The 23,574-nt window shown below is 41.0% G+C and overlaps 1 protein-coding gene across 10 annotated transcripts in view; it reads left to right on the plus strand.

The window, feature by feature from the left end:
* Positions 1–5,411: 5,411 nt before the first annotated feature.
* SYNE1 (spectrin repeat containing nuclear envelope protein 1) overlaps positions 5,412–23,574 on the plus strand; it is a 469,526-nt gene continuing 451,363 nt past the window's right edge. For 7 of the 10 annotated variants that reach the window (XM_046005229.1, XM_046005235.1, XM_046005230.1 and 4 more), the window contains exons 1-2: positions 5,413–5,679; positions 13,984–14,273. In XM_046005229.1, the coding sequence (XP_045861185.1) occupies positions 14,207–14,273 (67 nt within the window). In that variant the 5' untranslated portion in view covers positions 5,413–5,679; positions 13,984–14,206. Of the gene's footprint in view, positions 5,680–13,983; positions 14,274–23,574 lie in introns of all 10 variants that reach the window. The other 3 variants (XM_046005238.1, XM_046005239.1, XM_046005240.1) reach the window with 1 other exon arrangement.

The raw sequence follows: 23,574 nt of genomic DNA on the forward strand, positions 1-23,574 counted from the left end.
GGAAGATGACACTCAAATGTCTTGTTTTATCCAAATGTGGTTTTATATCAGTTTCCGAAAGATCGAAGTGAAGTGTATTGAAGACGAATTCTAAGGCATCATAGGGGCTAGCGGTGGCCCTAACAACGGATACGAAGTCCTGCTCAGTTGAAGGATTATTGGAATTGGAGCACTAGACGGTGTGGGCTGGAACCAAAAACGGAAGTGGTCAGAGAGTGGGGTGTTAACAGCTGAGATTATCATCACGGAAGAGTTGTCAGTATCAGTAATGACAAGGTCAAGACTATGATCATGGGAGTGGATGGCTAAAAGAGGGAGTAACAACAGCAGTCTAAGAAGAAGAGCTTCTGAAGGAACCGTGGGGAGAAAGTGACAATATCGCACTGGAGAATTAATGACTTATCTTAAAATGTATCAGCAGGTTAAATTTTTTTAAAATAGTCTTAAAATCCTAACTTCTAGAATTCCAGAACAATATTAAATCTGAGTTGAAACAGATGTAAAAATGCAATGTCTTAAGCTGCAATTTCTCTGAGTTTGATTTAAGTAAATATCTGCAAGATTCTGTTCACCCTAATTCTGTGCTTGTATTGAATCCTGTTTTGTTGGCAAATAACATTCGTTCACAATCCATTCTATGTTCAGCGACTGGAAGTTTGCGAATTATATTTCTCAGGCTCTCTTTCCTCGGGGTTTTGGGTTAAATTTTCATTGGGCCAATGGTCTCACAAGAGATCTGAAAGCAAGGGGGACACAGAACAATTCTCCCTCAGACCTCAGCCGCGTTATTTCTGCAGTGGTGGATGGAATGCCAAGCTCCACCACCAGGGGAAGCCTCTGAACAGGGGCATTGTGATACTGTAGGCCATTTGTTGCAGCATCTTGACCTCTAGGTGGCAGCAGTTAGTCGCTGAGTTCTGAAATTGGCCCTCCAATGGGGTTACCTGAAAGTTAAAGGCAGCCACACTAATGGTCACTTCCCTAGCTTTACCAACAAATTTTGAGCCCCTAAATCCCTGTATCAAATATTCATATTGTTTTGATTTTTCATTAATGAATCCTGATTGGTACAATATTTCATGCTAAGACTATTCCAGAAAGATGGGAATCTTGTATTGCTTGATCTGATCAGGTTTGTATACACTGATGATCTCATTCCAATGTAAAATAGAATTCTAAGGAGACAGGGCATGCAGTGACTAACATTTGCTTAAAGTAATACCTATGGATGCCTAAAATTAAGGGACTACTGAAGTCAAGAATTCAGGAATCCACATTGCCTATTTCTGTGGAACTAGACAACAATGCGGCATGTCTGCTCCTTCAGACTATAATGGAGACCATAAGAAAGAACATGATAAGCTCAAGAACTTTACAATCTTGGATCAAGGCATGGACAAAGACCCAGAAATCTTCTAAGACCCTTGTGCTTGCTGTATAGTTGATATATTGTTGATATAACCAAAAATCAGACCCAAGATCTGTTGCTAGAGCCTACAACTTTATAATGCAAGATGAATTCAAAGCCTTGCTAGGTCTCTTATGTGAAAGTGAGGCTTGTTACAGTAAAAAGTGGGCCCTGTGAATTGGGAAAGAGGACTTTGGGAGGATTTGAGTGAGCTTAGTACTTTGAACCCCAAATCTTTCTGAGGCTTCCTTGCTGGCAGAAGTGAGCCTTTCCTCCCTGGTTTGTCCTTTATCTCTTGTTAGCAGACTCCATTAGCAGAAATTACCTAGTAAAGGGCTGCCAATCTCTTAAAATACAACCAGACCAGTACTGACTGCATCAAGACCTTGATTTGTTAAAAGTCTCTTGAACTTTATTAAGAAATAAGAGAGGTTTTTTGTTTTGTTTTTTTGTTTGTTTGTTTGTTTGGTATAGATTTTCCCTGCTCTGTGCATAGAAACGCGTTTTGAAGAAACTTAAGACTAAAGGAAATGAAAATCCAGTTTTGAGTTGGACATGTCTCTAGCCATAAAGATACACCTCTTGTAAGACCCTAAGGCTGATCCTTTTGATAAATAACATATTTTAATTATGGCAAGTTTTTGCCTTAGTATTAATACGATTGCATAAAAGAGAAATAATAGAAATAAAAATGAATATTTGCTGATTTTGAATGGGCACTAGAACTCTAAATTTACAAATCCTTAAAAGTACAGTGATGCAGGCATTGCGGTAAAGCTGAGCTAAAACCAGTCTGGGAATTTTTGCTGTTCATTAACCACTCCTGTTAGTGGAGAAAGCTGCCATGCTGGATGAGAATGGGTCTCTATGTAAACTGAAAGAGTACAAAGAGAAGACAGATGAGAAGGACTGACCTTGGGCTTGGTGGAGGATGGAAGTGGAAATGGCTACCCCAACAGCCGTCTCTCAGCCTGTGATGGTCCTGTGGTTATATTTTTCTGCTCTTGGGAACTGGTATCCTAACCCAATCAGCCTGTTGCAAAGTGGAGAGACTGTTTTCCCTTTATTTGCCAACTTCAGTATAGATACTGTAACTATAATCGTGATGCATTATAATTACATTGCACTTCCTGGCCACATGCCAGGCACTGAAGTATGAAGTGCTTTCCAGGTGTCAGCCCATTGAGTCCTCACAATGGCCCCGTGAATGAGATATATGGTTATAACTCCCATTATAGGTTTATAAAATCTGAACTTGTGAGAGGTTAAATTTCTAGCTAAAAATCACACGGGTAGCTAAAGATGGAGATTGATCCAGGCCCAGGGCTTTCTTGTACTAAATCCGAGACTGACCATTATACTACTCTGACTTCCTTCGGCCACACATGGCCTTATGTCCCATACATGTTATCCATTGAACTCCCCTAAAATCCATCCACCATTTCCACCACCGTCTCTCTAATTATGAACACTATGATCTTCCTAAAGGATTACTGCAGTCGCTTCCTAAATGATCCACCTGTACCCATTTCGGTCCCATCTCTGGTCTGTTTTCATATTATAGCCAAAGGGAACATTTCAAAACATGAATCTGATCCCATTGTACCACCTACTAAAAATGCTTTCATGGCTTCATGGGAAGACTTATCAATTCAGGCTGGTCTTTCAGGCCTGCCTAGTCTGTCCCTCATCCCTCCTGAGCCGCATGGGGCCCACTGTTCCTGAAGCTTCCTCCCTTCCCTTGCTGTCTCTTCTGCAGTAATAACAGACCTCCTTCCTTCCTCCAATGCACCACGTACTTTCCTTCTGTAGAGCCTTTGCTTATGCCCTTCCCTCTGTCTCGAGTGCTCTTCCACACTGCTCCCTACACCTCCTGCCCTTCCTAGCAGTCTTTCTGGTCATTAAACTAAATTAATTTTATTAACTAATTCACCAAAGGCTCTCATAACATGTGTCTCTTCTTGGAGGTTGGGGTTTTACAATTATTTGTGTGGTTCTCTGATGAATGGCTATTCCCAATCATACGGTAAGCTCTGTGAAGGCAGGAACTGGGGCAGGTTTTGCCTACCTCTGTAGACACAGTACATCTAGCGTAGGGTGGTGTTGAAACAACAGTTGTTGAATAATAGGGGCTACAACAAACCTTCCCTGAGATGGGGGATATGAGAAAGACAAGCCTTTTCCCAACGTCTGTAACATGCTTAGGCCTTGTGCAGGGGATGGAGATGAGCTGAATGTGGAAGGTCAGTTCTTCAGACAACCAGGACTAGCCCGACAGCCCAGCCTCCAGGCTCCTCCTGAGCCTAGGAGGACTGTGGCTAGGTTTCATATGGGAGTTTCACTTGGTGGGAACAATGTTTCTGTCCTAGAATTTTTAAGTATGACCACTAAGAAAGCAACTGCCTGACACACAGAGCATTGAGTTTGTAAAATACCTTATTCTGTCTTCCAACGCCACACAGAGCATTGAGTCTGTAAAATACCTTATTCTGTCTTCCAAAGCCTTAGGGGTGAATTGGCTTTATAAAGATGGAGACTGAGAGTGGGAATGGAGTCTGATCCTTCCCTCCTGAGCAGCAGGCCTGCAAGTCTGGAACCCAGTCTCACCACACAGGAAAAGGGTGCTATCTGGAATGACTGCGATCTTGTTGGTTTTCTCCAGAAGAAGCTCTGGGTATCCATTAAGTGTCACCCTAAGGCAGAGGCAGGGTATACATTGAGTGAGTCCCCCAAACAGCGCCCTCTCCAGGCTCAACTTCCTGGTGTAACAAATTCAGCCATTAGAGATTCATTCTTTGGTCTCTAAAAAATGAAAATAAAAGGAAAAAGAGCACATCAGATTGGTTTACCAGATTCCTTTCAGATAGTGTTGTTTTGATGAGGTCTGGAAGAAAAAAGATTTTGAAGAAAATGTACAGCTAAATCACGGAGTGTTGGCAGCAAGTGAGGGAAAGGCAGGAAGCAAAGACGGCCCCTCCGTTTAGCAAATTTAGAGAATAGAAAACTGTTTTGTCAGATTAAAAATTTGATTCTTGCATCCCAGCTTTCATTATTTTGGTTGCCATAATCCTGTTGGACTTGCGCTGCTTTGTTGGGGAAGGGAGACTGTGTTTGACTTTGCTTGGAGACTATAAAACCACAACAAAATAGATTCTGCTGAAGGCTACTAGGCAACACCAGGATCTCCTCTACACAACGCGAAGGACTTGTGATCAAAGACAAACGTCTCCCAATGTGTTGCATGCGTACAGGGCGTCTTAAGAAACCGAAGGTGGTTCTGAAGCATCATCTTCATGAATAACCAAGAATAAATAGAACTAAGATGTCAAGTGACTCCTCAGGAAATCTGAGCTTTATAAACAACAACAAAGCCTATAGTCTGATCACTTTCCCCAAAAAATTTCCCCAAAATTGTTTGCAACTGATCTGACAGCCAAAAGGTCAGCTGTTAGGATCTTTTTGGAAGTTGATTTGAAAGGAGTGTGCTCAATGTCCTCGCTGAACTGCATCACTTCCTTCCTGGGACCATCAGGGAACCTCCCCAGCCTTTCAAGATAGGTTCTGCTTAGAAAGGTCAACCGGGCAGTGGGAACCCGGGGCAAAAGTTGGCGGCTAGTGCAGCGCATATCTTCCCTGGTGTTCTCGGCCATTCCTTCTCCTCCTCTCCCCCGCGGAGGTGGACCCCGTAGAAAGGTTCCGCCAGAGGGTAGGTCAGGGCTCGGGTTTGCAGCTGTGGAGAAGCGCCGGAGGCCGTGCATCTCCAGGAGGTTGGGAAAGCCTCCGAGAGAGCCTCCAGGCCCCCGCCCCCGGCTCTTCTAGGGACCGGCTCATCCTGGAATCCGGCGCGGGGCTCCCGGCGCGGGGCGCGGGGCCGGGGAGGGGTGTGGCGGCGCAGGGGGTAGTACCCGCAGGCTGCCGGGGGGCTGAACCCGCCTGGCCGACCTCCGCAAGGAGCTTTAGTGCAGGAGGCGGGGGAGAGTGGAGGGGGGAGGCCTAAAACCTCAGGGTGCATACGAGGGGAGGACTCGATTGCAGAGGGAGGGCAGAGTCGCCGAGCAGCTGGGCGCAGGAGTGAGCGAGCGTGCGAGCGGCCCGGGGGAGCGCGGCTGCCGCTCTGCCGCGGGCAGGGAGCCGGCCGGCGCGTCGTACTCCGTAACCAGGGCGGCCCGGCTCCCCGCAGCCCTGCAAGCCGAGCCAGAGCTCCCGGAGCCCGCCGCCGGCCGTGCGCTCGCTTCGCTGCCGGGAACCTGGACGAGCCCGGGAGAGTGAAGGTAAAAGGAAAGAAGGGAGAGAGAGAGAGAGAGAGAGAGAGAGAGAGAGAAGGAAGGAGGGAGCGAGAGCGAGAATATGAGTGTGGGTGCAAGCCGAATAAATTGCAGACAAATTGTAAGCAAGTTTGTACTTGCATGTCGGGGTTGTGCGTGCTTAATGGGAGGGAGAGGGCGGCGTGGTGGTGGTGGTGGTGTGTGTACGTGTCGGTACTCAGGGATGAGGAGATAAGGAGGTGGAGAGCGTCCTCCCCGCATCTCGTACGTAGATATCCCTATTAATATCCCCCTCTCGGATTGTCATTTCCGCTTATGGCACTTCTTTTGGGCTCCCGTGATGCAGAAGCAAAAGGCAGCCACCCTCTTGTGATGGTCGGTACTGTTGCTACTATCAGATGGGAGATGCAGGGCGTTGGACAAATTCTGGGAGCCTCCCTTCCTCCACTCTCGACTATTTTAGGAAGGGCTGGGGGGAGGGGAAGCGGGTAGCGGGGCCCAGGGCTTGACGACGGTGCGGAGGCCGGGGCTTCAGACTGCTGGGGTGTCACCGTGCAATTGCTTCCAGGCGGAGCCTTCGCTAGAGGGCAAGATAACTTTGATCTCCTCTCCGGAAAGACAGGTTTCAGACGGAGATTTCGCAGGGCTGCCTGAGGAGTTCTGTGAAATGGTGGTTCACAGGGCGGCAGGTGCATGGCAAAGGGCAGTAAAACAGTGAGAGATAAAGCAGTTCTCAGCCACTAAGCAAAGAAAGCCCTTCTGGAAACCGGGTTGGGTGTGCTGCCCGGGGTGACAGAGCTTGGAGGCTGCAAGTTCAGGCCCAGCCTGCGGAGAAACAGCTGTGGAACCAGGGTTTAGCATCCTGGAATGCTCATTTCTGAGCTTTTCAGTTCGGGGTGGAAAACCTGTATGTATCCGACAGTCTTCCGTGAACGTTCCAAGAAAGTTCTAAGCGAATTATTTTCCTCTTCTTGAGTGTCTATATTTTTGTCTTCATCTGAGAGCTTTTACTGAAGGAAGCACTTGTTTACAAAAGCCAGACTTGTGCAAGAGACAGTGTAGTAATTTTCAGTTAAACAACAATTATTAATATGACCCACATCTGTACAAAATGCTGATCTAATTCTTAGTAATGAAGATTGTTCTTTCAGACGCTTGATGAAAAGGAGAAATAGTATGGGTAAAAAGTTCCTTATATTTCCTGACAGGGTAATAAACACACATAGCTATTTCTGTTTCTTGTGTTCTTGAACCTGTTCCTTACTTTGTGGCAAATTTAGAACAAAATGTACCAGATCAATGCTAATTTAATACGTTTCATGGTGAAGATAAAGACATGGCTTCAGACTGACCGGTCATATTGCTAGCATTTGATAATATTTGCTATTATCATTATAGACTCATTTTTATCTCTCTTAACTAATGATTTTTTTCAGAAACTGGCTTGTTCCTGTTCTCACTGTCCCCATATAAAAATTCTTGTCACTTGATTCCTTCCTCCTGCAGGGGAGCAAGGGGTGGGAAAAGGCAGTTTACCGTTCAGACTCTTTGAAGAATGGCTTGTAGTTCAATGTGCAGGACAGGCTCTCTGAGAAGTCTGCCGGACACACAGCTTCTTGGAAGTGAAAGGAGGTGTAACTGAACAGGATGTAGGAAGCCCACGGCTAGGCAGGATTGGTAACGTTTTCTCAGTTCTAGATGCTGCGGCCACACCCGTGGCCTGACTGTGACTGTCACGTGGGGCCCGAGGGTTCCCCTGGGAGGGAATCTGCATTTCTCCTCCTCTTAGATGTGTTGTAGGTGCCCTTCCTGCTGATCTAATCCAGCCAGAGCTAGTGTTTGGCAAGCGGATATATACACTCTAGCGAAGTAGGGGAGGAAGCTAGCTGATACCTTGGGGTCTGATTTATCCTCCAAGCTTTCCAAAAAGTGTTGAACCATGACACGTTGTATCCATCACCTTGATCAGCTCTGTACTTCGTCTTTTGCTTACTTGTTTACATTTTTGTTCTCCCAGAAAAAGGGCTGATTCTTATTTGTTACCCTGTACAGCTCATAATAATGAATAATTCACAACACTATTCACTGATAACACGTACACATACGTTAGTCGTGTATTTATATAACTCCAGATGTCCTTCTCCTTCCCTACTGCTTAGCTGTCTTAGTGTTTATTAATTAGTACCATTGCTAAAGGATGAATGCAGGAAAACAATAATTAAATTTAAAATTAGACACTTCATGTGACTCACTCCAGCAAAGGACTTAGATGTAAGGGGGTGGAGGTGTATTTGTTGGCTTTTTAATTTTTGTTTAATAATGATTTTTAATAGGGGTCTTATCCTTGTACATATTTAGACATCTATTTTAGTAATATTTATACTTTGTGCTGCTCTAAATCTGTTTGTGTTTTATGCTCTCAGCCCATTATTTTCAGGTAGAAATGAACCACATCATCTCTGGTGGTCACAGGGTTTGCAGTTTCCTGCTCTAGTTTCCCAATACCTAAAATTGTAGTTGCATTACTTTACCATGTGTTCTTGGGGCCTCGCAGTGTTCTTCCCAGTGTTTTCTTTGCGCATTTCTTTTTAGGAGCACAAACAAGAAACTGTTTTGGCAGCTTGTTGTCCATTTTGCTTAGAGACTGGAGACGTTGAGTTTTGATGATTTGCTCCTGTGCTTTCCGCAGGTGCTGCTAGAATAGTATATGGTTCAGATAGGAGACACCCCCCCCCCCCCCCCCGCCCAGAGCAGACAGCATCCATTCCCCCTGCTTTCTGCACCATCAGTGCAGCAGCAGTGGTCATGGATCGGGCGTTCAGTTTGCTCACACAGTTCCGTGGACAGAACTCACCCTACTTTGTTGTAGTATTATTGATAACATCTCCCCCTCTGATAGGTAAGCTGTAAGAAGGGCTTATCTGTCTTGTTCATTGCTATTTCCTCAGTACCACTGAATAGTTTCTCCATACATTTTTGACCATTGTCCTTTATGAATAGTTTCTCAATACATTTTGAAGGATGAAATAAACATCGGGCTCTTATTTCTCTGCTGGGTGTGGTGAATGTACTTAGCTGCTGTGGAATCCAAGTTCCTTCTCCGGGAAGGATTTGGAGATGGTGCTGGGGACTGTTCATTGGCCACAATCTATCAATGTCTACCTGATCTTCCCTTTCTGTCCCAGTACAGGACCCGTCCCCAACTCACCACTGCCCACAATCTCCTGCACCTATGAAACACCTTTTAAGTTTCCCTGGGAACAGTGAGCTTGCTGATGGTGCTGGGCCTTCCTCGGACGTTCTGGCTCTGTAGGTCATGCCCACAACCAGAACACTGCTAGGTAATCTGTCACTTCCAGGAGTGAATTTCAAGCTCTTGTGACCGTGTACCAGTCATTATTGCAGCTGTCATCTGTACTGCCATTGGCTTTGCAACTGACAAGCACACTGGAGAGCGCCTCTCCATGTTGGATCCACTTCACATATTGCCTATTGGAGAAACTGAGGCCAAGAGAAGGAAAACGGAAACCATATATTTTCTGGAACTCTGTTACATGCCAAGTGATTTAAGAATATTACATATTGATCTTTTTAAATCTAACTATACAGGGTGCCCGGGTGACTTGGTTGGTTAAGCATCTGCCTTTGGCTCAGGTCGTGATCCCAGCATCTTGGGATCGAGTCCTGTATCAACGAGCTCCCTGCTTAGCAGGGAGTCTGCTTCTCCCTCTGCCCCCCCACCCCCTTCACCCCACTTGTGCTGGGGTATGTGCACTCTCTCATTCTTAAAAATAAATAAATAAAATCTTTTGAAAAATTAAAAATATATAACTTATGCAGGATAAAATCAAACTGAATTTGCAATAAAATAGCTTCACCTTACAGATTAAGAAACAAGTGTTCAGAAAAAAGTGTTAAGAAAAGTTAACTTTTCTTAAGGTCACGTGGACAAAATTTAGACTCTGTTCCAGATCTTTCTTAGTCCATAGTATGTGCATGTCCCATAGTTACCACACCACCTGTGATAGGCCATTGTTGAGGACCTCCACACACAGAACCAGCTCAAACTCACCCAGCCCATTGGAACAAAGCTAAACCTAGAACTCATATCTACTAATCTCCAGTCTCCTTTTATATTTGTTTTATTAATTTGAAATTTCTTATATCATATGTCCCTGTAAGTGAAAGTATCAGTAAAAAACAAGATACCGTAATTTCACAACAGAGGAAATGTGTATATACATGAATGATGAAAGCAAATATTTTATCTTATGTCTGAAAAAGGAAGGACATTGCATTAACTTCTTTTGCAGTGAGAAGGAAGAAGTTTCCTGGGGGTTCTCTCATCGAGGGAAAGTATTATGAAGTTGACTGTAAGACAAACGTATAGATCGAGGGCCTAGCACGTTCTCAGGGATGTACTTGCTATCGATGGGTGGGATGTTAAAACAAAGCGACTTATAGACTCTATGCCTGCAGAATGCTCGCTGTCTACTTGGAGTTGAGGCTAACCACAGTGATGAGTAAAAGACCAATCATATTTATAATCATATAGATTGTTAGTGCTGAGTCTACACTGGAGTGTTTAGGGACAGCTTCAAGCTGAGTGTGGGTCCTGGGCCAGGTGTTTAGGGATCCTTTGGGTCTGCTCAGCTGACAGTGCCCCACACAGGGGTGGAGGAAAGTTGTTTAGCAAGGATAGGAATGTATAAGGTGAAGAGTGTTGGAAGTAAAACCGGCATAACCCTCCAGGCTGCTAAGCTCAGTTGATGGCACCATGGCCCACAGACTCTCAAGTCAGAATCCCAAGAGTCATCTAAGACACTTGGAGAACCCTACCAACTGCTTCCTAACTCCCCTCCCTGATCAGTCACCAAGTTCTGCACATTTTGCCTCCTAAAGATTTTTAAGATTTTATCCTCTACTCACTCACTGTCTTGTTTCAGTCTGTCATCATCTCCTCTCTTGACTCCTCAGATACTTTCCTAACTGAACTTTCTGAATCTTTCAGTCTTGTCTTCTTCAAACACACCCTTAAAAACTGTATCTAGAATAATCTAAATTTACTTGGGCACTTTCAGCTTAAAATCCCTCAGTGGTTTGCTGTTGCCTTCCAGAGAATCAGGACCAAGCTTCTGAGCATAGCACACAGGGCCCTCAACCATCGGTGCTACCTCCTTCTCCAGCCTCGGTTCCAGAATGTCACCTGGTAGAGTCCTTCATGACCTCACTATTGGTACTCCCACAGAGAATCATGCTGTTTCTTGTGTCCATGACTTGGCTTGAGCTATTCACTCTGTCTGGCCTGTGCTTTCATATTTTTCTCCTGACTAGCTCCAACTTGTTTACCAAGACCCTCCCAAGACACTTTTCCGGAACCTTCTTATTGGCTTAACACCCATCCTTTGCATTTTTCACCTCTATATTTCCACTTGCTCATGACATTGTTCTATTGTTTTCTTCTATGTTGTATCTTCCACTATGTTCGAAGCTCCTCAAAAAAATAGAATCCGTGTCATATTCATCTTGGGACCACCAGCATTGAGCTCGGACATTCAGAACACATTTGTTATACTGTACAAGTAAGACTGGATACGTAACCTGCACTTGGACATAAGCAAAGAAATTCTGAGTCCAAAAGATAGGTATATATATATGTATATGTATATATATAATATATTTCAAATACTTGACATATGTATCTCATATATACATAGGAAAGAGGGGGAGAAAGAGAGAGTTAAAAATTAATCTATTGTGTAGTATGATTGTGAACTAGAAGAAGGAAGAAACATGGTGATCTGTAATGCAGTGACTTAGAGAAATCCTTTTTAATTCCATAATTCTTGGTTGATGGTAGGAGCCACATCTTTTATGAACTCCAGTGCTGGGCTGGGCAGGGGCTGGCTTGGGATAGCTGAGTTAAAATGAAGTTCTTCCCTCATCACTATTTAGTATATATATGTAGTTAGCTAGCTAGCTAGAGTTCAGAAAGTTATATTCTTGCATTTGGAGAACTTAACTTTCTATTAGTTTAAAGGAGACATTTGTAAGATTTTAGGCACTTCCTGCTATTTACCAGCCTCCCAGTTATGGTGGCTTTTGCATGTGGGCAAGTGGAATATTTTCCCCCAGGAGATGAAGGTTGCTTGCTAATGGGCACATAATTCCAGCAGGGCTAAAGGCCTTGATACATGATAGGCTAGCCATAAGTAATTATTTATCCTCTGAGAATCCCTTGGAAAGCTACCCACTGTGAGGCACCTCTGTAGCCCAGAAGCTGACAGGTACTGGGTCCTCCTTCTACCAAATATCTTTTCAAGGAACCTAGAGAAGTCGGGCTGGGTCTTCTCGCCCTTAGGGCTGTTCACTACACCACTTCACCCTAACTTGCTCAGAGACCATACACCCTTTCTTGCTCCACTATACCTCTCTGATAGTTCTGCACACAAGGAAGCCGCCATAGGCAATGTTCTGCATCCTTTTGGATATAGCATTCTAAAACAGGTAAAATCAGCTTTGCCTTCATGCATTCGAACCAGATACCAATGTATACCAGTTTTAATAATGCCATTTTAAAATCAGTTGTAGTTTGTAATTATATTTTGTTATGTAGCTAATCTCTCATGAATAATACTCTTTGTATGATCATATGTTCAGGTTACAGTATCATTTTTGATAACACTCCTAGATTCCTTTTAGTTTCTTTTTTTTTCCTTCCAGCAGGTGGACCATCCCACATGTATGTGTTTTCTTTACAGGTCTGCCTTTACCATCCTCCCCTGCCTCTGCCCCATCCTTTTTCTTTCCCTTTATCCTCATAAGGCAGAGATGCAGTGTGAATTGTAATAAAGTGTCATCTCACATAGGCCCCCTTAGTGTGGCCCCTTGGTTAAGCTTCTTTCCCTGGGTCCCTATTCACTCTCTTCTCCTTTCTTCATTATTTATCCTCTCCATAGCAAAACCTTCTCTTCAACTAACACACCGGTTAGGAAATCCTTATTAAAAGAAAGTGTCTCTCAAACTGTAAGAGACTCTTAATCTCAGGAAACAAACTGAGAGTTGCCCCGGGAAGGGGAGGTATGGAGAGGGTGGTTGGGTTATGGACATTGGGGAGGGTATGTGCTGTGGTGAGTGCTGTGTAAGCCTGATGATTCACAGACCTGTACCCCTGGGTTAAGTAATACATTATATGTTAATAAAAAAAAATTGAAAAAGAAAAAAAAAGTAAATGTTTCTCAGTATCAAGATTTCATCAACTACTCTCCTGTCTATTTCTCCTTGCTCAGTCCGGAATGATGACTTAAACTTGACCAAAACAGAGAATTCAGGAAGGGGTTAGAAGGGATATGGCTTCTCTGCCCAGGCCACCCCGCCCCCTCCCCCCAACCCTAGCCTTCAACTTACTTTAGAGTCTTTCTGTATAGGAAGGAAAGTAGCTAAATCAAATCCATTTTGACTACTAAAAACAGAATATTTGAAACTGATGTTGTTAGAAGGATATACTTTTACATTTTTACTGTTTTAATTCATCAAATTGTTATTGGAAGTTAAGATTTTCTTGTTATTTTTATTTTTATTTTTAAATTTTAGTTCTAGGGTAGTTAACATATGTGTTACATTGGTTTCAGGAGTGCAATATAGTGATTCAGCAATTCTATGCCTTACTCAGTGCTCATCTAGAAGCTAAGATTTAATCTCATTCCTGGAAAGTGTACAAATGAAACAGCAAAATATATGTACAAAGCAGGCTGAAATAGCATCGATGAGAGAACTTGGGAATATTGAGAAATAGGACTCCGTGTTTTGACTTCCTAGTACATTCACTTTCATAGATCGATGGAGAAATTATAGTTTAAAAAGAAAACATGGAAGGGGCGCCTGCGTGGCTCCGTCAGTTAAGCGTCTGCCTTTGGCTCAGGTTAGGTCAGGTCCTGAGCTCAGAGTCCTGGGATCCAGCCCAAGGTCAGGCTCCCAGCTCAGCAGGGAGTCTTGCTTCTCCTTCTTCCTCTGCCCCTCCCCCCACTCCTGCCCTCTGTCTCTCCTCAAATAAATAAAATCTTTAAAAAAAAGAAAAGAAAGAAAACATGTAATAAGGGAACATTTCTTTCTCAGCAACCACCTTTTTATATAGGTCTCGTGTATTTTGTCAGGTCTAAAGACTCCTAGCATTTGCCAAGTACTTTATACATGTTTCACTTGGTAATGAATCATCTATTAGAACTGAAGAGAAATGGTTTTCTTTTTAACATTACGGGGATCTATGTAGATTTTTAAAAAAATATCGTACCTTTTCTATTTGTTTTCCAGGTACCCGAGTTCACTTAACAGAACAGTCTTAAAATAAAAGAAGGAAAGGAAAAAGGGGTCCAGTCTTTGGAAGCGCTGCCCCCTCGCTCGCTGCTACAAGTGCGTGGGATTCGCGCGCGACCCTATAGATCCAGGGAGGCCCGGCATGTTTCCCTGAGCTGCTGCTGCACCTGCGCCCTGGGGGAAGAGTCTCTGGTCCCGGTTTCATGCTGCAGGAAGCACCATGGCGGCTTCTAGGACGGCCTCACGGTCTCCTCGGGACATTGCCAACGTGATGCAAAGACTGCAAGGTAAGGGGCAGAGCTGTCGAGACTGGTTTTGTATTTTTAAGTACACCTTAAAGTTCAAATACCAGCTTCACTCAGGGTCTTTTCAATTTGCTTGCACTTTATTTCCATTTTAGGAGACTGCAAGGAATCACAAGGTGATGTCTCTTTTCCTAGTGTGTTCAGACTAGTCCCTGCTCTTTTCAGGTGCTGTCTTTTTCATGTTGGAAAAAGACAAAGATAGAGCTCTCTGTTTGGCTTGGTGTCTGCATTAGTGTGACCTTGACGGTTAGTCAGTGGCCTGTTGGGAATTCAGTGATGGTCAAACCGGGGATGGTCAAACCAAGGTCAGTCACCAAGGACGATTCCACACTGTGACCGTGCACAAGGTTATCATGATGATGGTGACAAAGATTGTACACTCTGGTCAAATAAGTCAACCAGTAGTTTATTTATCCCAACTAGAAAGCCCTACGAGATCTAGAAAGTCTTTAAGGAAAATGAGGCAAGGCTCAGAGGGTTTTATGACATGAGAAGACTAATGGTGAGGGGCAGCGTGTGGACAGGAACCACATTCCCCACCACTGTTTTTTCTCTAACAGCAAATGATGTTCTAGAAGGCAATTAGCCCTGAAATGTTCTGGCAGCTTATGGATTAATTCTGTAATGAATAAATTATGCCATTAATAAAGTCATTGTGAATTAAACATGCATTTAAACATGTATATTCCTTAAACCACGGAAATAATCATCTGTAAGAGTATGAAAATATCGCTTCCTTGTCGCCATCCTAATGCTGTTCTCCCCAGCTTCAGAAGTATATTTTTAGAGACAAAAATAGCCAGATTTAACAGGGTTCTTTTCTAGTCTTTGTCAAGAGAGCTTAAAAGTAATGCTACACTTGGCTTGTTGTTTTTCTAGTCTTTCCAGCAAGTGATCATTGTGGTTTGGCACCACAACCATCATATTAATCTCTAACAGTCCCACTTTCCCAGCTTTACAATGTAGTCGATGTGCATAGCGGTCATTTCCAGTGAAGGGCTCTTGACTTTCAAATACAGATGAGACTGTGGATATTCACAGCCCAGGGCATTGCTCTCAGCTATAGAAAGCGAGGGAGTTTCTTCATGTCTGACCAGGGACCACTAATTTCACTGAAACTTCTGTAATCACAAGGATCCTGCTCATTTTGGACGATTGTCTTGGGCTGATCTTTGATGCTTCAGTTCCAGTGGTGCTTGTTTCACATTTATTGTTGGAAGAACTCATTGTCATGCCAGAAAGAGCCTGGGGGGACCAAAGATCAGATCCTTGCTGAATATGTGGGCACAGACCTCCTCAGTAGGCTAAAAAACAAAAACAAAAACAAAAACAAAAAACCCCTCTGATTGGGTCTACACAATGTCAAGGGTCTCCACTTGAAGTTATACATCTTTATTTGGGGAGATCGAATTCAGAACTCGGAGTTCCATTTTTATGTCTGTGTCTGTCTTTGCTGCTTCCTGGGCACAAATTTCTGAGCCATTTTGTGCCTCAGTGACCTCATTTATGAAATGATAGGAAGGAGACTAGCAGGTCCCTTACAAAACTGTGGGGGAGATAATTAGGTAATAAAGCAGATTTTCCTTCGAGTCTATTAAATGTGAAAATTCTCTGGATGACATATATACATACACACACATACACACAATAAAACAAAATTGTAGAGACTAAATTTGAAAAAAAAATTCAGAATCAGATTATGATTCTGTGAATAGCTTACTCTTTATTCTTATTTTGATTTGAATGAAATTTTTTTCACTAAGGTAGTGGTTGGCATGAGAGGAGCAGGAAGAGGACTGATGCCTTAGTGTTTTATTATTTTCTGTGATGTGTAGATAAGTGGTTTTTCTTGAAAGGTGTGTGGCGTGGGGGAAAACACCGGAGCCGCACTCGCCTCCCAAATCCGGACTGTGACAGTGGATGGCCTATGTAACATCTGGGAATTTGGGGACCCTATTTTTAAAATGTGCTCTGTTCTCACTCTGGATTGTTTCAAGATCAGTGAGATGATGATAAAAGGTCCTTTAAAAATCATAAATACTGTCCTCTGGTGAGGTGTTCAAATGGTCATGGAAGAAAAGTGGATGAGGAGGCATAAGCTTGATAATTTGTTGCAATTTTTTCTAGCCATGCAGGCTTGAGAACAAATGTTAATGGTTTTATATATTACATGCCAACTAAAACTAGTAATTTTGTTATATAATAAAGTGACTATACTCACTGTATTACTTTCTCCTTTCTAGTAAAAGAAAGAATTATAACATGTCAAAGGCTATCTGACTAATTTAGAACAATAAACTTTAATCATTCACTAGAAGATGAAATTTCTGAGCACTAGATATTTATCGTTAGTTTTTAGCATCAGTTATTTTATGCATATATATGTTATTAATGGCGACAGAGCGTAAGGTCTGCACTGCTCTAAGATGCAGTGGGTCTAGCCTACGGTGGAAACACATCGTAGAAGTGAAGGAGATCTGGCGGCTCTATCTGTCGGCATATTGAACTGCTGGGTTGCTTTTGCTGATTCAGCTGGCTAGGTCTGTGTCTCCCGTGCATCTCACTCCTCATTGTGCATCCTACTGATGCTTGGAGTCCAAACAAGACTCAGCCTCCCTGGACAGAAGAGACCTGTTTTCTGTCAAAAGTATTTAGTGATTCTTCTTGCCTGCTAGAACCTCCAAACCAGTGACCGTGGTGCTAATAAATGGAGGGCTGACATTATTGCCCAGATAATTGTGACAAATGAGGGAATGTGTTTGAGGAAAAATCCGTTACCTTAAATAGAATCAGAGTTGCTTTTTGCAAAGTTCAAATCCAGAAGACCATTCTTCTAGAATCCCCTTTTCTTTGCTTAGAGTGATAATCCAAGCAACTAATGCCACCCCCCCCCCCCGCCCTTGGGTTTTCTTGTCATATCAGATCTGTGTATAGCTAATAAAAATCATGTAGCTTTGAACAGCGGCAACTTGGCTTTGCTCTCTTGCTTATTTGGTTTATAACCATAATTGTTGACTGTTTTTCTGCTTTTAATTTTTATTTCTACTGCTAGGAAATTGAAGCACACACAGATTGCTTCGTGATTTAGCTGCTACTGTAGCAGTTCAATATTTCACCTTTGCCAATATTTGTGCTTGTTTGAGCATAATGTTTTTGAGGCTGGGATTCTGAATTATGGATGAGCAGGCCGACTGCAATGCAGAGTTTCATTTGCTCTTAAGAATAATGAATGTTTCTGTAACTTTCATCAATTTAAATATAACCTTAAAAGCAAATACAAGGCAATAGAATAATACAGGAGTACTAAAATTTTAAATGCTCTTGAAAGGCTAAGGGGACCCATTTCATGGTGGTTTATGGAGCGCCTTTAGTTTTTAGTCATATCAGGAAAAAAGTGGATGTCTGAACTCCTAAGATTATAAATTTCTTTAGGATACTCACAATAACTTTGTAAATTTCATCATGTTCCTGTATAACATCTGCTTATAAAAGATTTGTTGAGTGGATTTTGTCAAATAAATACGTTTTCTTCAATTTTTTCATTTGAAGATAATCTGTCAAAGTTTAAGGATTTTTAAATTAACATATTTAAATGTTTGTAAGATAGGGCAGTATCCGTGCAATCTTATAGAGTGAAAAGATTCAAAGAGAGCATACTACTGTGTCATATAGAGATTACTTGGATAGAAAAGGAGGATTATTGACTGTAAATCGAGTTTTTATTTTTAAATCTGTGAATCAATTCAAAGAAAAAGAAATGAGAAAAAGGATGAATATGTATTGTTGGAGATATATCCAAGAAGTTTGCTAACTGTTCAGTAAAAGATCATCATGGCCTCCCTCTAAAATTGCTTTTATGACCAACTTTAAATTCTTTTGGTTAAATATAATATTTCCTATAAATCCATTATACTGTGAAAGAAAACCTCGGACTAACAGAAAGGTTAACTGAAAAGTAGAATCAATAATAATAAATAGTGAGATAATTTTTGGTATTTTAAATTTTTTTAATTTTAATTCAGTTTAGTTAACATATAGTGTAGTATTGGTTTTAGGAGTAGAATTTAATGACTCATCACTTACATACAACACCCAGTACTCATCCCAACAAGTACCCTCCCTAAAGCCCATCACCCATTTAGTGCATCCCCTACCTGCCTCCCCTCCAGAAATCCTCAGTTTATTCTTAATAGCCAGGATCTTTTATGGTTTGTCTCCTCTGTTTTTATCTGATTTTAATATTTTTCCTTCCCTTCCACTATGTTCCTCTGTTTTGTTTCTTAAATTCCACATATGAGTGAAATCATATGGTATTTGTCTTTCTCTGGCTGACTTAATTCACTTAGCATAATACTCTATTCCATCCAAGTTGTTGCAAATGGAAAGATCTCATTCTTTTTTGATGGCTGAGTAATATTCCACTGTATCTGTCTGTCTGTCTGTCTATCTCTCTATACTATGTCTTCTTTATAAATTCATCAGTCAATGGACATTTGATCCCTTTCCATAATTTGGCTGTGTTTGATAGTGCTGCTGTAAACACTGGGATGCATGTGTCCCTTTGAGTCAGCATTTTTGTATGCTTTGGGTAATTATCTAGTAATGCATTTGCTGGGTCATAGGGTAGTTCAATTTTTAACTTTTTGAGGGGACTCTATACTGTTTTCCAGAGTGGTTGCACCAGTTTACATTCCCACCAGTGGAGCATGATGGTTTCCTTATCCCTGCATCCTTGCCAACATCTGTTGTTTCCTGAGTTGATAATTTTTGCCATTTTAATAGGTGTGAGGTGGTGTCTCATTGTGGTTTTGATTTGTATTTCCTGAATGCTGAGTGATGCTGAGCATATTTTCATATGTCTGTTGGCCATTTTTATGTCTTCTTTGGAGAAATACCTGTTCACATCTTCTGCCCATTTCTTAATTGGATTGTTTATTTTTGGGGTGTTGATTTTGACTAGTGCCTTATAGATTCTGGATATTAGCCCCTATCCAGTATGTCATTTGCAAATATCTTCTTCCATTCCGTAGGTTGCCTTTTAGTTCTGTTGATTGTTTCCTTCACTGTGCGGAAGCTTTTTATCTTGATGAGGTTCCAATAGTTCATTTTGCTTTTGTTTCCCCTGCCTCTAGAGACATGTCTGGTAATCAGTCCCTGTGGCCGAGGTCAAAGAGGTTGCTCCCTGTGTTCTGCTCTAGTATTTTAATGGTTTCCTGTCTTACATTTAGGTCTTTCATCCATTTTGAGTTTATTTTTGTGTATGATGTAATACAGTGAGCCAGTTTTATTCTTCTGCATGTCACTGTCCAGTTTTTCCAACACCATTTGTTGGAGAAACTATCTTTTTTCCACTGGATATTCTTTCCTGCTTTATTGCAAATTAGTTGGTAATAGAGTTGAGCATCCATTCTGAGTTCTCTGTTCTGTTCCATTGACCAATGTGTCTGTTTTTGTGCCAGTACCATACTGTCTTGATGATTACGGCTTTGTAATACAGCTTGAAGTCTGGAACTGTGATGCCTCCCAATTTGGTTTTCTTTTTCAACATTACCTTGGCTATTCAGGGTCTTTTCTGGCTCCATACAAATTTTATGATTGTTCAGTTCTGTGAAAAATGCGGGTGTTACTTTGATCGAGATTGCATTGAATGTTCAGACTGCTTTGGCCAGTTAGACATTTTAATAATATTTGTTCTTCAAATCTATGAGCATGGAATATTTTTCCATTTCTTTGTGTCTTCTTCAATTTCTTTCATAAGTGTTCTATTGTTTTCAGCATACAGAACTTTTACCTCTTTGTTAGGTTTATTCCTAAGTATCTTATGGTTTTTGGTGCAATTATAAATGAGATTGATTCCTTGATATCTCTTTCTGCTGCTTCATGATTAGTGTTTAGAAATTCAACAGATTTCTTTATATTTATTTTGTATCTTGCAACTTTGTTGAATTCATGTATGAGTTCTAGCAATTTTCTGGTGGAGTCTTTGGGTTTTCTACATAGAGTGTCATTAATCTTCAAATAATGAAAGTTTGATTTCTTCCTTGCTGATTTGGATGCCTTTATTTCTTTTCATTGTCTGATTTCTGAGGCTAGGACTTCCAGTACTATATTGAACAACAGTGGTGAGAGTGGACATCCCTGACTTGTTCCTGACCTTAGGGGAAAAACAAAGATTTTCCCCTGTTGAGAATGATATTTACTATGGGCTTTTCATATATAGCTTTTATGATATTGAGATATGTTTCCTCTATCCCTAATTTCTTTAGGGTGTTTACCAAGAGCGGATGCTGTATTTTGTCAGATGCTTTTTCTGCATCTACTGAGGGGATCATGTGGTTCTTTTCCTTTCTTTTATTAATGTGTTGTATCATGTTGATTTTCAGATAGTGAAACACCCCCTGCAGCCCAGAAATGAATCCCACTTGATCGTGGTGAATAATCCTTTTAATGCACTGTTGGATTTGATTAACTAGTTAGTATCTTGTTGAGAATTTTTGCCTCCATGTTCATCAGGGATATTAGCCCATAATTCTCCTTTTTAGTGGGTTCTTTGTCTGGCTTTGGAATCAAGGTAATGATAGCCACATAGAATAAGTTTATAACTTTTCTTTCTACTTCTATTTTTTTTTTAAGAGCTTCAGAAGAATACATATTAATTCTTCTTTATATGTTTGGTAGATTCCTCTGGGAAGCCATCCAGTGCTGGACTCTTGTTTGTTGGGAGATTTTGATTACTGATTCAGTTTCTTTACTGGTTATGGGTCTGCTCAAATTTTCTTCTTTGTGTTTCAGTTTTGGTGGTTTATATGCTCCTATATATATGTGTTTCTTCCAGATTACCCAATTTTTTGGCATGTAATTGCTCATAAAATTCTAATTGTTTGTATTTCTGCTGTGTTGATTGCAATCTCTCCTCTTTCTTTTATGATTTTATCTACTTGGGTCCTTTCTTTTTTCTTTTTGATAAGTCTGGCTAGGAGTATATCAGTTTTTTTAATTCTTTCGAAGAACCAACTTCTAGTTTTGTTGATTTGTTCTACTGGGTTTTTTAAATCTCTGTCATTTATTTCTGCTCTGATCTTAATTATTTCTCTTCTTCTGATGGCTTTAGGCTTATTTGCTGTCCTTTTTCTAGTTTCTTTAGGTGTAACGTTAAGTTGTGTATTTGAGATTTCTTCTTCAGGAAGGCCTATGTTGTTATATACTTCCCTTAGGACACCTTTGCTGTGTTCCAAAGGTTTTGGACTATGGTGTGTTCATTTTCATTTGCTTTCATGTATTTTTTAAATTTTATCTTTAATTTTCTGGTTAACCCATTCATTTTTTAGTAGAATGTTCCTTTTTTGAAAAAGATTTTATGTATTTATTTTATAGAGAGAGAAAGAGAGCACAAGCAGGGGGAGCATCAGAGGAAGAAGGAGAAGCAGACTCCCCACTGAGTAGGGACCCCCAATGTGGGGATCCATCCCAGAACTCTGGGATCATGACCCAAGCTGAAGGCAGATACATAACTGGATGAGCCACCCAGGTGCCCCTTTAGTAGGATATTCTTAAATCTCCATGTATTTGTGGTCTTTCCAAATTTTTTCTTGTGATTGACTTCATGTTTCATGGTGCTATGGTCTGAAAATATGCATGATATAGACTCAGTCTTTTTGTATTGGTTGTCCTGATTTGTGACCCAGTATGTGATGTATTCTGGACAGTGTTCCATGTGTACTTAAAAAGAATGTGTATTCTGCTGCTTTAGGATGTCTATCTGGTCCAGTGTGTCATTCAAAGCCATTATTGTCAGTCATCTTAGATGATCTGTACATTGCTGTGAGTAGGGTTGTTAAAATACCCCCCCATTATCGTAATATTATCAGTGAGTTTCCTTATGTTTGTTTTAATTGATTTATATATTTGGCTGCTCCAAGTTGGAGACATGAAAACTTATAATCGTTAAGATCTATTGGATAGATTCCTTTATTATCATATAGTGCTTATCTACATCTCTTATTACAGTCTTTGGTTTAAAATCTGGTTTGTCTGATATAAGTATTGCTACTCCAGCTTTCTTTTGATGTCCATTAGCATGATAGATAGTTGTCCACTCACTGAATTTCAATATGGAGTTGTCTTTGGGTCTAAAATGAGTCTCTTATAAGCAACATATTGATGGGTCTTTTTTTTTTTTTTAATCCATTCTGATAACCCTATGTCTTTTGATTGGAGTATTTAGTCCATTTACATTCAGAGTAATAATTGACAGATAGAAATTTAGCGCCATTATATTACCTGTAAAGTTGCTGTTCCTATAGGTTGTCTCTGTTCCTTTCTAGTCTTTGTTGCTTTTGGTCTCTCCTGCTCAAAGGATATCTTTTAATAAATCTTGCAGGTCTGGTTTAGTGTTCATGAACTCCTTTAGTTTTTGCTTGTCTTGGAACCTCTTTATCTCTCCTTGAATATAGTATTTTTGGCTGCATATTTTTCCAATTCAACAAGTTGAATATGTCATGCCACTCTCTTCCAGCCTGCCAAGTTTCTGTGGACAGGTCTTCTGTTAACCTATGTGTCTAGCCTTGGAGATTAAGGGCTTTGTGTCCCTAGGTGTTTTGAGAATTTTCTCCTTACCTTTGTATTTGTGAATTTTACTATGCTATGTCTTGGTGTTGATCTGTTTTTGTTGATTTTGAGGGGAGTTTTCTGCGTCTTTTGGACTTGAATGACTGTTTCTTTCCCCATATTAGGGAAGTTTTCAGCTGTGATTTGTTCAAATAAACTTTCTGACTTTTTTTCCTGCTCTTCTTCTTCTGGGACTCCTATGATACAGATATTATTGTGTTTTATTGGATCACTGAGTCCCCTCAGTCTGTATTTGTGATCTGATAGTTTTCTTTCCCTCTTCTTTTCAGCTTTATTATTTTCCATAATTCTATCTTCTGTTTCACCTATTTGTTCCTCTGCTTCTTCCATCCTTGTTGTGTTCACATCCAGTCAGTTTTGCATCACAGTCATAGCATTTTTTATTTCGGCCTGACTGGTTTTTAGGTCTTTTATCTCTGTAGCTAGGGTTTCTCTGATGTCTTCTATTCTTCTTTCAAACCTAGCTAGTACTCTTATGAATGTTGTTCTAAATTCCTGTTCATATATATATATATATATATATACTCTTATGAATGTTGTTCTAAATTCCTGTTCATATATATATATATATATATGAACAGGATATATATATATATATATATATATTGCTTATATCTGTTTTAAGCAAATCCCTAGCTGTGATTTCTTCTAGATC

Source organism: Meles meles, chromosome 5, assembly GCF_922984935.1.
Source record: "Meles meles chromosome 5, mMelMel3.1 paternal haplotype, whole genome shotgun sequence".
Classification (NCBI taxonomy): Eukaryota; Metazoa; Chordata; class Mammalia; order Carnivora; family Mustelidae; genus Meles; species Meles meles.